The 13725-nt window shown below is 35.6% G+C and overlaps 1 protein-coding gene across 1 annotated transcript; it reads right to left on the reverse strand.

Moving 5' to 3' along the window:
* Positions 1 to 1312: 1312 nt before the first annotated feature.
* LOC118267657 (uncharacterized) lies at positions 1313 to 12846 on the reverse strand. The gene is made up of 6 exons (XM_035581765.2): positions 12665 to 12846; positions 5905 to 6059; positions 4792 to 5008; positions 4161 to 4288; positions 2914 to 3094; positions 1313 to 2643 (listed from the first exon to the last, which is right to left on the reverse strand). Exons 1-6 carry the CDS (start codon positions 12705 to 12707, stop codon positions 2591 to 2593), a joined length of 777 nt encoding a protein of 258 aa, XP_035437658.2. The 5' UTR covers positions 12708 to 12846; the 3' UTR covers positions 1313 to 2590.
* Between the last annotated feature and the right edge of the window lie 879 nt (positions 12847 to 13725).

Below are 13725 nucleotides of genomic sequence, written 5' to 3' on the forward strand. Positions count from 1 at the left end.
CGTACTAAGGTTCCTGATTAGTTAATCCGGCCCTTGATTAGAAAAACCATTAAAGTATTTCAACACAATGTGCATTAAAATAACAAACGTATTTCTTCATATCATTTGATTACAACATAAAGTATTAATGTAAAATTGTATGTACTATGTAGTGTCTTATCTTGGCCTCCATTGTAACTTCGTGTAGTTAGGTACTATTGTATACCCTCGCTAGGCGGGGCGACTGAGAGATACCGACGTGTTTGTATGGCGTGGCCATATCACTATATTCAAATGTTCAAAGTGACTGGTATTAGACGGATGTTTCACCTTTTTGTAAGTACATCGGTCAAAATGGCTTACCTGTAAAGGGGTATTGTGAATTATCGTTTTAAAACGTTGCCCCCACACTAGGATTTACTCCTGTGTCGTGGGTGCGTTTAAAAACATACAATTTAACATGCATATGACACCTAGACCCTAATCAACAATTTGTTGTTGAGTTGCTCCGTGCGGAATCAAACCGGCGTGTTGCCCGGCAGCCAGTTGCCAAGGCACTGCGCCAATCGTGAAGTCAATCATTACATCAATCTTAAACCGCCCATTGCTCGATATGGGCCTCCCCTTAATGACTAGAATGACCCCTTATGAATTTTATGTAAAGCGCAACGAGCGTAAATATTACTGAAGACAACAAAAATTCCTCATAACTTATGAATCGTTAAAATTAGATCGATATCTTCAGATGCAATAAGTTGTGAAATGAGCCGTGCCTTTGCTCAACTTTATCCATAATTCCTTATATTCTCTGAAATTGGCTTCACGTTTACTAGCATGTCGAATCCATACATGGAGGTTGACCGACATACTACAATATTTATTTTAACAATATACGTTTGAACTTTGAGTATAGTGAGGTGTCTATGACAAAGAATGATGGCACTGTGATAATATTCATCGTTAGGAAATATGGTCGTGATTTATCAGTCATTCATTGTAACATGTTGTATTAATTCATATTACAATCAAGAGCCTACTTGTTAGTCGTAAACCTTCGACAACTTTGAGAAATATTTGATAAGGTACCTGTACTCTTAGTACGAGTTTGCTTTACATTTAAAGTAATCGAAACGAGAGCGCGTTGGGCCCTGATTGACCGGCTCGAATAAACCAACTAATCAAAGCGCCGAATGCGCTCTCGTTTTGATTATTAAGCAAACTCGCACTAAGGGTACTGTAGTATAAATTATCTTCAAGATTTTCAACTCAAGTTCACACAATAATTATGTAAACTCAGATAAACATTGACGAAATTAGTAAAATAAAATATGAATAAAAAGGTTTCATTATTTATTGTTCAATAATCTCAAATCCGTTCATTTAAAATGTATGATTATAATAGTAATAACAGTGTGTTGACAAACAAAAAAATTCACAATTATTTCAATATTCGCATGTAAATCTTTAATTATAAACACTTATAAATCTGTACTATAATATAAACTACACTGTCATTCGATAATATCAACTACCAATTACGTTCCTACCTACAGATCTTTGCTTACAAATATATTTTCTTTATGCAAACTTGCTTGCAAAATTCACACAATATTTATATGAAAAATATGCCAAAATTAATAAAAGAAAGCCAGTCTAGAGAGTAATTTATTAATGTATTATAAAAATTAAAATAAAAGGCGCTGTTTCTTTTGCAAGCAAGTGAAATGTCTTTGACCTAGTCACAATATTTTTTACGTATTTTTATTCCTTATATATCCTTCCAGTGCCTCTGAGGTGCTAAAATTATTATTTTCTTAAAAAACTTTCCTTCAATTTGATGAAGTATTACGTCCAAAATTTATTTACAATTGTATAGTCACGATTTTATTAATAAAAATATTGTGAAATGCACGTAACATTCATTGCGGGGGACTTTTACCATTTCTTTACCTTGTCATGTTATAATAATAATTATATTACATTACATAAATGGCAAAGGTCTTCCTCTCATTTAATAAGTAGGTTTTTTAAGTGCATATTATAATATACTATGAATTTCAATTATTATCTGTAATAGAAAATTAATATAATGGTAACCTACATAATAAAATGTAAAACATGTAAGAATCTCTAAAAAGAGCCAAAATATGTATAAAATAAAGCTGAAATTACAATATGCAAGTCTTTTGAAATATTGGAAAATTGTCCCGGCTTATGAAATATGCATCTATTCCGTCATACGGAAACAAAATATTTTCTTAAATAACGGCATCAATATCTATTAAAAAAAAATCAGAAAAACATATTTCAGTCTTAATTTTATGACGTAACAATATTAATACTTAGATTTATTATTTCTGACGTATGCAACTGTTAGATTAACAAGAAGATATTGTCAATTTGACAGTTGAATACGTCAATCCGCCATTTTCTTTTATAAAATCAAAATGTTCCTAGATTATTTTGATAATGTTTGACTTACATATTGTAACTCCAGCTTGGAAACTATAATAATCAATCGTTTACAACGATACTCAGCGGAAATAAAATAAAATTGAACAAATCAAAGTTTATGGTTTCATTAAGTATTCGCCGTTTACTCCTATGTTGGTCATCTTACAAGTACCAGGTATAGTGCTGCGCTCACGATTAGTGCTACCAGTCCTGAAAAAGAAATGATAAAAGTCACAATTTCTATACTTTTTTGTCTTAGCTTAGTATAGCTTAGTACATGAATATTATAAAGTCTTAATTTTTAATAACTGTTCTATGCAGATTGTTATAGAAAATTTCTGAATAAAAAGCCTAATAAGTAATAACTTTGTTCGACTCGCATAATATCAAACCCGAGATACCCTTTGCACTGCAATCTCAGCTAACGACTGGTCAACTAATCAGCGTAGATATAAATAAATGATAAAAAGAAAGCCTTACCTCTGCTACATTCTGCAGAATTATATTCAGCAGATTTTCCCTTCACTAGTCTGCCTGCAGTGCTGACCTCTGGCGTGCAAACTGCTGTGGTATCTGCGTTCGACGTGTAAGTTAGGACGGACCACGCATCCCATAGTTTGGATGTCGCGTTCCAACTGACACCGGTGAAGTCGTGAGGGATCTGAAATAGTTATTTTCGGTGATTTAGACCCAGCGCACACCGGCGGAGGCATGTATGCCGATTTCGTCCGTATGCTTTAGTAGTTAAGGTTTATTTTAAATTGATTTATTCTCAGTATCTTCACCGCGCCTCCGCCGGTGTTGTTTAAAAAATATTGATGTTGTGTGCAATTGGAAGTGGTGATTTAAGACTACCCATATTTAATTCATTGTTTGTTAATAAATTGAAGGCAGTCATAATTTTTAAATCATTTTTTTTTGAGGGGGGAAAATCATCCACTTTTTCTTTTCCGGACTTCTCCCGCCTTGGGTGAGGCGAGAGGGAGTGTCAGACTCTTACTGACTAAAAACCACCCCGTTCCTTCTCCTGCTTTGAGCCGGAGCCCCGGTAACCTGTTACGTTTGTCCGCAGCTCCGGATAAACAAAAACAACTAAGTAGATAATTAAAAATTTAGTTTAATTACACCTAATGAGCGGCTCTAATTTAGTGGTAGGACTTGAGTCTAAACTTTTTGACAGTAGTTCATATGAGTACGCTGCATTAAATTTCTACATCAAAACATAAACTAGTTCATACTACTAAGTAAATGATCAAACTAGTTTTGATGTAACTAATTTTGTATTTAGGTACCTGACTAATAAGTAAGGGGACTATATGTAATACTCTAGTACTTGATGACTGTTTTTATTGTTTATTTGTGATACTGAACTAATTCTTAATATTTGAATTTTCTCTTGAGTATAGAGTTAGAGAGTTGAGAGAGCTGAGTACAGAAAATAGAGTTGGGTCATATCCCACTTACAACAACATTTAGTGACATCTCCTAAAAAATCGTGCGTTTGTGCCGAAATTGCCTTTCACTTGACAAGGGTAACAATTTGTTTTTTATGGACCACGCCTGTATTCGAGCAGACGTATTACCTGATGGTAAGCAATCGCCACCGCCCATGGACACTTGAAACACCAGAGGCGTTACAAGTGCGTTGCCGGCCTTTTGGGGGTTGGGAATTTAAGGGTTGTTGGGTAATCGGGGATTTTGAATACAATTTGAAAAATGGTTCATACCTTTTGTTGACCGAGAATAGTCCACGTCAAATTAGGACCCGGTACACCACTAGAGGTGCAGTTGAGAGTCACCCGACCGGTATCTTTATTTTGGGATACCACCCTTAGCGCGGCATCTGTAGATGGAACTGTGGAATAAAAACAATTATAATTAGGTTAATACTTTTCCATCAACAGTACATGATAATTCACGATTAGATATATTAATTGTACCTATATTTATTTTGTCAATATGTTGGTCCAAGTGTTAGTACCTACTAACTAATCGACATTGATACCTTAATAACTACAATATAATGCTCGGTGCAAAACTGGGCGTCCGCATGAGAAGGTTTTCATAATTTAACGCTCAAACAACGCATCTTATGAATTCCGGTTCGACTTGAAACTAGTAGAGCGAGAGCTATCGACTTTTATAATATAACGAAGGTCTGGGTCACGGGCATTTAGTTTATAATAGAGTTTTACTCGAATAGTTCATGTGATTAATAGCGAATTCCTTTTTTAAGGCTGGCAACACATGTATGACTCGTCTGTTATTTCGGGTGTCCATACGCGACGCTGATTGCTTACCATCAGGTGACCCGTCTGCTAGTTTGCTCCATATTCCATAAAAACAGAAATAACTTACCGTACTTGTCAACGTAAATAGTTTTGTTTTCCATCCTGAAATATGGCCGTTCTCCTGACACCTCACAGGTTATCATGAAGCCCTGTTTCTGAGGCTGGTACAGTTCAAATGTTAGCACGCAAGTTCCCATTTGTCTGTCTTCTTTGGATAATGCACAGTTTGTTGTTAAAACATCTGTAAGACGTCTGGTCACTAAAACGCGACTGTCTCCATCAGTCTGTAAGTAAAGAAAATAATATTGGTTCAAACACACGAAGTAAACTCCAAAAATTGATATTATCTAGAGATTTATAACTTTTCTTCAATGAAACAAGTCAAGGTCAAGGGTTTTTTGAGGTAGGAAAATCATTCAATGACTTCTACCGCCTTGGCTGAGGCGAGAGGGAGTGTCAGACTCTTACTGACTAAAAACCACCCGTTCCTATTCTTGCTGTGCGAGCCGGCGCCCAGTTAAACCGCTAGATAGTTCGCAGCTCCGGGACGAACATCAGCCTTACTGGGCCCCATTTGTGCTAGTCTGATGGTTCTTTGAGGTGCGCGCGGAACGCGACCTGCCAGTGCTCGCCATCCGTAGACCCGCACTTACGGCATACAGCAGAAGTGACGAAAAAATGTGTTCTAGTCTATGAACATTGACATCTACAATTCTCACAATGTCTACCTAAATATTTAAGAAGATTACTACAAAACAGTTTAATTCCCTGCAATTGTAAACCATCTAACAAAGAGGACTGTTACAGGATGTTTGGTGGTTGACCTTTTGCCTTTTGTAAACAAAAATTTAATCATTTTGATCCGTTTAGGGCCGGAAGGATGAGATAATTCCCTCTAATGCGGTACCTGATGTACCTATACTGAAACGTTTTGTTAACCGCGTTTTTAAACGAATTTGGTTCCATTAATAGTGTTTGTTGTTTCACCGGCATGCCTCATTGGTAGAATAACCGCAAAAAAAACTTGGATTGGATTCCCAATTTGAGCAAAGAGCAAAGATTTTTGGGGTACTCATTAGGATTTTAGAAGATTTGTTAGCACGGAGTTTAAATTAGATTAAAATGTGTGAAGTTTTTGATGTATATAGTTTGTTCCATCCAATAGTCTCATAGAATTTACCTCAGGTCTAAATATCAGGAACTGCTGGTTGTTTTGGTGCAACCGCACTGACTGTAGAGAGTCGCCATTTGGAATCCTCCACGAGCAGTAGATCTCCCAACCAATGTCTTGTTTCCACTCGTTCGTTAAGTTCATTTCTATAGCTTCAGCAGCAACTGGAACAAGTTTGAGTAAATATTATAATTTAACACATTGAACGCCGTAGTGGTCACCGGTGACCGACGTCAGCGGAGGATTTGCCTTCAACAGTTTTCTATTGGCAGCCAAAGACTTAAAAACACCGTTTACTTTCTAGTTAGGAATAGGACATATACATAGAACAGGTACATTCACTGGCTCTTACCATCTAAAACCTATTAAAGTACCTGCTAAACTGCTTCTGAAACGTATTTTCCTCGTAAATAGTAAACTTCTAACCACATAGCATTGAAGTCGTGTTTATTATTTACCAACCCACGTCACAGAAATATCGAACATTTACCTCTATACAAAAAATCAGCTACTTACGTGGAAAGCGTGACCTTCTCAGAAGTTTGGTAAAAAGTTAAATTGAAAATGAAACGGTATGAATGTAGGTACCAACATTACATTTATTTTCTTGCAAAAACGTTTCACCTTTCCCAACCTTTTCTGTGTAGCTATGAACGAGAAAATTATTCCATATTCCCGAGTAAATTAAACAATTAATCAGCTCGAATGCATGGCCAGCAATTTTAAAGTTTGGAGTCACGCACGGCATTATTTAAATGCGAGATTGAACACGTGATAATAACAGTCGCACTGTGACTAAATTCAGTTTGCGAACCAAATATAAATAATATGTTAGAAAATTGCTTTGTTAAAATTTCTACGAAACTTTTATTTCACTAGAAGTGTTAGGGCGCATATTTTATATTGCATGTTACTTTAAAATTTCTTTGCGATATAGGTACATCAATGATATATTCGTCGGGTACCTCAATGCCCAGTTCATATATTCCTTTAGATATTTTTTTAAATTTTAGAAACCCAATATTTACCACAGCTCGTTCAAGTTTTTTAACGTCTCACGAACGTTCTATTTTATTCTGATAAAGTTTTGTTCGAATGAACAAGACCAAAGGATGTTTGGGTGAACAATGTTGTGTTCAGTACCTAAAACTTTTCGTTCCTACCTAATTCCTATAATGTGTCTACCTCTTACTTCGTATATTATATTAATGTGTTTTAAAATTCCATTACATTTTCGGTTTTGTTAAGATACCTATTATGTTTTAATGGATGTTTTCAATGTGATCATCGTCAACAGCCCGTGACAATATTGTGTTGCATTATGGGCCCTACATATTTATTAACTCACTCCGATTTGCCGTAATCTCCACGCTTTTTTTTGGGTTGGAAAGTCGTTTAATGACTACTTCACCACGGCGAGGCGAGAGGGAAGTTCAGACTCTTACTGACTAAATACCGCACCGTTCTTACTCCTGTTTTCAAGCCAGAGCCCGCACGCACTAGGTAGTCCACAACACCAGGTCGGCATCAGCCCTACTGGGCCCCATCTGTAGTTGTCTGATGGCTCATTGAGGCGCGCGCAAAACGCGACGCGCCGTACGCACGGGATATCTGGTTATCTGGTTATAACCTTGCTCGCCGTCCGCAGACCCGCAAAGCAGGCGAGTTGGAGATCGCAGTTTAAGATTCAGGTCTATCAGACAGCGCTACTGCACTGTCTCTATCAAATGTGTAGTGTAGAAGAGTCAACGTACTTAATAGCTCATCTACAATTATTTATTTTTTGCAGTCTTGTCATAGGTACCTAATTATAATAAAACTAACTTTAACTTTTTTTTCTAATTAAATATTTAAAAATGTAATCATCAAGTAAGGTAAATAAATAAATGGATAATAAAACCAAAAACAAAAATATTTGTACGTAAGAACCACCAAAAATATGTTTTGTTTTTTAATACAAGATAACCTTTTTATCAATTGAATATACTTTACTACCTATTCACAATAAAAAAAATACAAATAACCTTGAGTACAAGCGATACTAGTCTTAATATTGTATTGATTTAAGCTGTCAAATGCAATAAACATAATCGATCTAGCCCGTATAATGATAATATTTCTATTGTGCCCTCAAAAGGTACAATTTAACACCCTATTCAAAGGATTCCTTGTTATGTTTTCGTGTTTTTTAAATTAAACAAATTATTGTAAGTCGAGGGGACTTTCTCATTAATACCGTGTGTTGGTTTATGTCAGTCATTTGTTTTTGAACACGTAAGCTGACATGCTATGTTGATAGATATACAAGCATCTACGATACAAGTACTTGAGTGTTTTAAGCATATTTTGCTGTTTAATTGTGTTTCTATTTTATTTCTTACAACTAAAGCTGGCTCCTTTTATTATATAAAAAGGACTAACAAACAAATTTAAAGTAGGTTAAAGACTACTAAAATCACATCGAGATAGCAGTAATATTTCTAGAATACCTAGTAGATATTTAAGCAGAATACCTATGCTACTATTTAATAATATCTACCTATTTAATTGACTGCACGGTTGGTGCTGTAGCTGGAGGACCGGCTGCCGCGCAAAGTGTAATGGGTTCGATTCCCGCGCGGGGCAACTCTTTGTGTGATCAACAAATTGTTGTTTCGGGTCTGAGTGTCGTATGTATCTGAGCTTGTATGTTTGTAAATGCACCCACGACACGGGAGAAAATCCTAGTGTGGGGTAAAGTTTTTAAATAAAAAGATAAAAAAAAAATTAAAAAAGAAACGTCCAATAAACTAGCTGTAACCTACCAAACAGCGTGTTAACAACATTTTAAACGACTCATAATCAGTAAGGGTGTAGCCGAATCATTTAAAAATACTTACTATCTAATTGAAGCCGACGAGCGTCGCAAACAAACGGACGCTATCTAACCGCTTGGTCTTAAAGAGACTCTTAATTCGCTCAATTGGACGGTCGTCTCTAATGCGTAATGTAGCATATTTGGAACAAGGAACATGATATGCGTGGAGGAGAAATTTTTAGCTTCTAACCTTTTAGGGGAACATTTTTGTTAATAGATAATGCGGGTTTTCTGTTGTGGGTTCTTTTGTCAACACTATTTAACTAACACAAGTAACAGTCCGATCCGGAATTGGATGCTAATAATAAAATTGCTTTAAATTGGAATCAAATTCGTCAATCAGCTGATCGCTTAGTCATTGTATCAACCAGGATTTCTGTAGGTACGAGTATACTTGTAAAACATCACCACAAATACAAATGTATTTTAAAGACGAATATTCGTATCAATATGGGATCTACTTAATCTGGGTGATATAGTCGTTCCTAATGACATTGTTCAAATAGGAAACTGCGTACGAGTAAACAGCTATCTATAGCAAAGATGTCGCTAATTGCGACGGGAGTTAGACATCAAATTGTACTTTGCAGGGTCGAAATCTTGTCTCATTTTGGATAAAAGAACTAGTCACTTAGAAAAAGGAAGCTTCTAATGAGCAGCGGACTTTCTCCTCACAAAAAGGGCCTCGACATTTCGACTTAAAAAATACTTTGACGCGAAAAGAAATTTTATTCATCATTCCATTTTGGTTTAAGTAGGTACTCGGTATTTATCCGTCAGTATTTATAAAGGACGCCATAAAGCGGGCATAATGTCCTTTCATTGCCTCGTATGATATTAAATAATTGATTTTAATTGGCGTTTATTAAACATGTGCGGTGACGCCGGGCGATGCGATGGGAAAAAATATGCAACTGTCCATTAGTGATGCGGGATTTTATGCTATAATGTTTTCTGCTTTCACCATCTCATATATTATATTATTCAATTGATAATGAACTTTAAAACACTATACACAAATGCATTTTTGCAGTTACAAAGAAATTGTTTGCTAATCCGAACAAGAGCCAATACAGGATCAGAAAATTTTAAAAATGGAAACAGGTTACTGATGAAATGGAATTTTCCAGACCTTTCTTTAAGAGCTTGGTTTCCTAGAAAGCATCCCATGCCAAAACAAAACAAAAAATAAGTAGGTAAATACTACACTATACCAATGTATATGTAGGTAAGTTTGTGTAAACCTCTTCGTCCTAGCCTAGATCAATAGCGTCCTAACTGGAAAAATGTATTGAAAAGATTTATAGGAGAGCAGTGACAGTTTGTTTAGTCGTTATTTATGAGAACCAGTAAAGGTAACCCTTTTCGTTTTTACAACCAATCGGAGACGGCACTTAATCTCTGGAAGTTTAAACTGTAGTCACGTGGTTGAGTGGTTTATGGCCATATTATATCGATGTGTTGATGGACTATGATATAATAGCTACGTGCCTTTTTTCAGAAAGTGTAGTAGTAGAGAATATCCTTTTGTCAATTATTTTAAGAGGTTTTTTATAGGATTGAGTGAACTAATCAATTCACTTTGGTAGGAAGTGATGAGTGCTGCCCAAGGACACCCGCAACACCAAGACAGTTACAAGTGCATTGTGTACGTCGCATAATATGACCGAATTAGGTATGTATAACGCATAACATGTTGAGACTTAGAATTCCATAAAACCATCTGCATTTGCATTTATATGCATAATGTTATCTACACATGTTTATACAAATAAATTTATCTTTATCTTATATGTTATGGGCACAATTCCAGGCCCTGTAGAAATATTTCTAAAACCGAATGTACATCTAGAACTGAGACCTGATTCTTTTTCATGGAATAAGAGCCAATGGAATTCATGGATCTTTTTGATGGTAAGAAATCACCATCATCTATGACACCAAAAGAGTTTTTTTTATGGAATAGGTAGCAAAAGATCAGACGAGTCACCTGATGGTAAGCGATCAGCGCCGCCCATGGACACCCGCAACACCAGAGGAGTAAAAAGTGCGTTGCCAGCCTTTTAAAAAGGTGTTCTTGAAAGTTTGAAGGTCGTTAAATTACAAGTTTATAGAGTTCATACAGAGGAGAGGAGATTTCCTCGTTCGACAGTCGCACTAGTACCTAAACTGTAGACGTTCAACCCACGAGACTCGCTCTGATTGACCATGATTGTTTTGTAATACCGTATAACTACTGTCTACCGATGAATACAAGTACTTGTCTCTGTTGTCAGAGTCAATGTCCATTATTTCGATCAAGTTTGAAGGTTGGAAGACTAAAGAGCAAGATTGTCACGAAACTTAAAGTTGTTTTGTAAATTAAGTGTATAAAGTTATTTAATTTTCTCAGATTTTCATTTTCTTCTGCTTAGATTTTCGGGTCATGAAAGATATTTATTTTTTTAATGTATAAGCCGGTAAACGAGCTGACGGATCACCTGATGGTAAGCAATCGCCGCCGCCTATGGACACTCGAAACACCAGAGGCATTACAAGTGCGTTGCCGGCCTTTTGGGGGTTAGAAATTTAAGGGTTGTTGGGGCCAAGATTGGGAAGATTGGGAACAGGGGAATTGGGCCTCCACTAACCTCACTTACACAACGAAACACAACGCAAGCGTTATTTCACGTCGGTTTTCTGTGAGGCCGTGGTATCACTCCGGTCGAGCCGGCCCTTCCGGCCCCAAACATGGGATAGTCATGCTTCAACATCTATATTAATTTGTTGTAAAAATTCTCATTAAATTGCTTTTGTATGTTAAAGTTTTCTTTACATAGCAGGATCTGTTTTGACAATGGACAACGAACTGTGGCACGACGAAACAAGTTTTAGTTAAAAATTCTCGAAATAATGTTGACGACATAATCTATTGTTGTCTTATGAAAGTAAAATTAAAAGATAGATAGACTTTGGAGAATTCAAAAGTTTTTTTTTGTCTGAAAACGACGTGTCTTCAACATTTCCAAACTACTTAGAATTATATTGTTTATTTTAATTGAATTTAAAGAATTAGTTTTAGAAAATCTGAATAATAATTTGACCGATCCGGTAACTGAAACCTAAGCTCTTGCAGCCGCACTTGCGACGACGAGACAGACAATTAAGTCATAATCAAGCTACGATAATCGGTGTTAACATACATACAAAAAAAATTCCGGTCTAATTGAGAACCTCCTTTTTTTGGAAGTCGGTTAAAATATGAAAATTGAATGAATAACAGTGTTCTAATTAAAAATCTCTACAAATTACTGGCTTTAATATATTTTTGGTTAATTAAATAAATACTAAGCTTTCGCATTATGCTTCCTAATGAAAAGTTTAATTAGTGTACCATCATAACAATTTATTTATGATTTATCTTTTATTTAAGTTATTAATATACTAAAAACTCAGGTAGACTCAGGTAATTACGTATATTAATAATTTAAGAAACACAATTCATAGGAATGTAGTGTATGATAACATATCATAATCTCGCATATCATATTAGAATTCTGGAAATAGCAGAAATATTCACAATAAAATTTAATAATAATACTTTGCCTGATTTCATCAAACCTGAGACTCCTTGCAGAAAAATTAAGTTAGTCCACACAGCCAACTTCCAAAACCAAATAAAATCGAATAACACATTGCCTGGTCTGGGAATTAAACCTAAAACTCCTTGCACAAAAATAAGGTTAGTCTACACAGCGAGTCCAAGGCATTAATATTTATTTTTTATAATATCAGTACAGAGTGAGATAAAAAGTAATTAAATAATTTCGTAATAGCACATACAAAATTTTAATAAATAAATAATTAGCCGCAATAAATCTACATATTAGAAAAAGAAAGAAATTTTGACATAAAAGGACCATAAAATCTTACCGAACACCGCACAAAAACACAGAACAAACACTTTAGAATCCATTTTGTCAGTCACAACAAAAAACCTAAAACACAATTAAAAAATTAACTAAAAGCTACTATTGTTATACAACAAAGTAACAATGTGTGTGCGCATGACACGATCGTTTTGAGTGTACTGAGATGAGTAGCGCGTGCGCTTACTGTGACCAGTTATTGTTCGTTCGACGAATTAGGGAGCGGCCTTTGCGTACACGAAATGTAAAATTCTGTGTAATGGATATTGTTTGGTGTGATCGAAGCTGGAAGTATGTCAGGATTGTCGGTGGTGGTTCTTTTCTTTAGCAAACATGTGTGGTTTTTTGTTTTCGATAAGACATAATTGGGTTCATGATTACAACTGATGACGTCTTGTCATCTTGAGCTAAAATGATAATCAGAGTCTTACTGTACTAACAACCACCCCGTTTACTACATTTTATACACAAACAAGTAGGCTGCACGGTTGTACTGGGGGTAGCTGTGGTTCGAAACCGGTGCGAAAAACCTACTAAATTTTGTAACAAAAAGCGACGGAGCATCTTTATGTAGGTATGATTATCAAATTGTTACTTCATGTCATAGGTGTGATATGTACGTGAACTTGTATGTTTGTCAACGAAACCATGACACAGGAGACAAACCTAGTGTGACGCAACGTTAAAATAAATATAGAAGAGATTTTGAAAGAGAGTATTAAAAATTTGACCAAGATTAATAAATTAATATAAAAAGATAAACGTAATTGCAATATTAGGTATATAACACTATGTATTTCATACGACAGCTCCACTTACGCTTACACTCCATCCAAAAGTTTTTGTCTACACGGCATGAAAGATCTAAACAGTCTTACTGCAACGTAATAATACATACACATGTAAAACATTGAAAACCTCACGTGAATGACGTGTCATGGAAGAAAGAAAAAAAGAGATTTAAAGCCCCGATTGTTTCAAGCAGTAACAGGCGATGCTTTTAAAATAATAGCTCTAATAACGAACGCCCACTAATTGAATGAACGTGATGTAATCAACCGCCAC

Source organism: Spodoptera frugiperda, chromosome 6, assembly GCF_023101765.2.
Source record: "Spodoptera frugiperda isolate SF20-4 chromosome 6, AGI-APGP_CSIRO_Sfru_2.0, whole genome shotgun sequence".
NCBI lineage: Eukaryota > Metazoa > Arthropoda > Insecta > Lepidoptera > Noctuidae > Spodoptera > Spodoptera frugiperda.

Bases quoted from the DNA above. Each gene is read 5' to 3' on its own strand.
- LOC118267657 (XM_035581765.2), bottom strand. From the start codon at position 12,707: ATGGATTCTAAAGTGTTTGTTCTGTGTTTTTGTGCGGTGTTCG. The intron at 6,060-12,664 runs GTAAGATTTTAT...AACTTGTTCCAG, and splicing joins GTGTTTTTGTGCGGTGTTCG to TTGCTGCTGAAGCTATAGAA. The intron at 5,009-5,904 runs GTAAATTCTATG...CTTTACTTACAG, and splicing joins TCCTGATATTTAGACCTGAG to ACTGATGGAGACAGTCGCGT.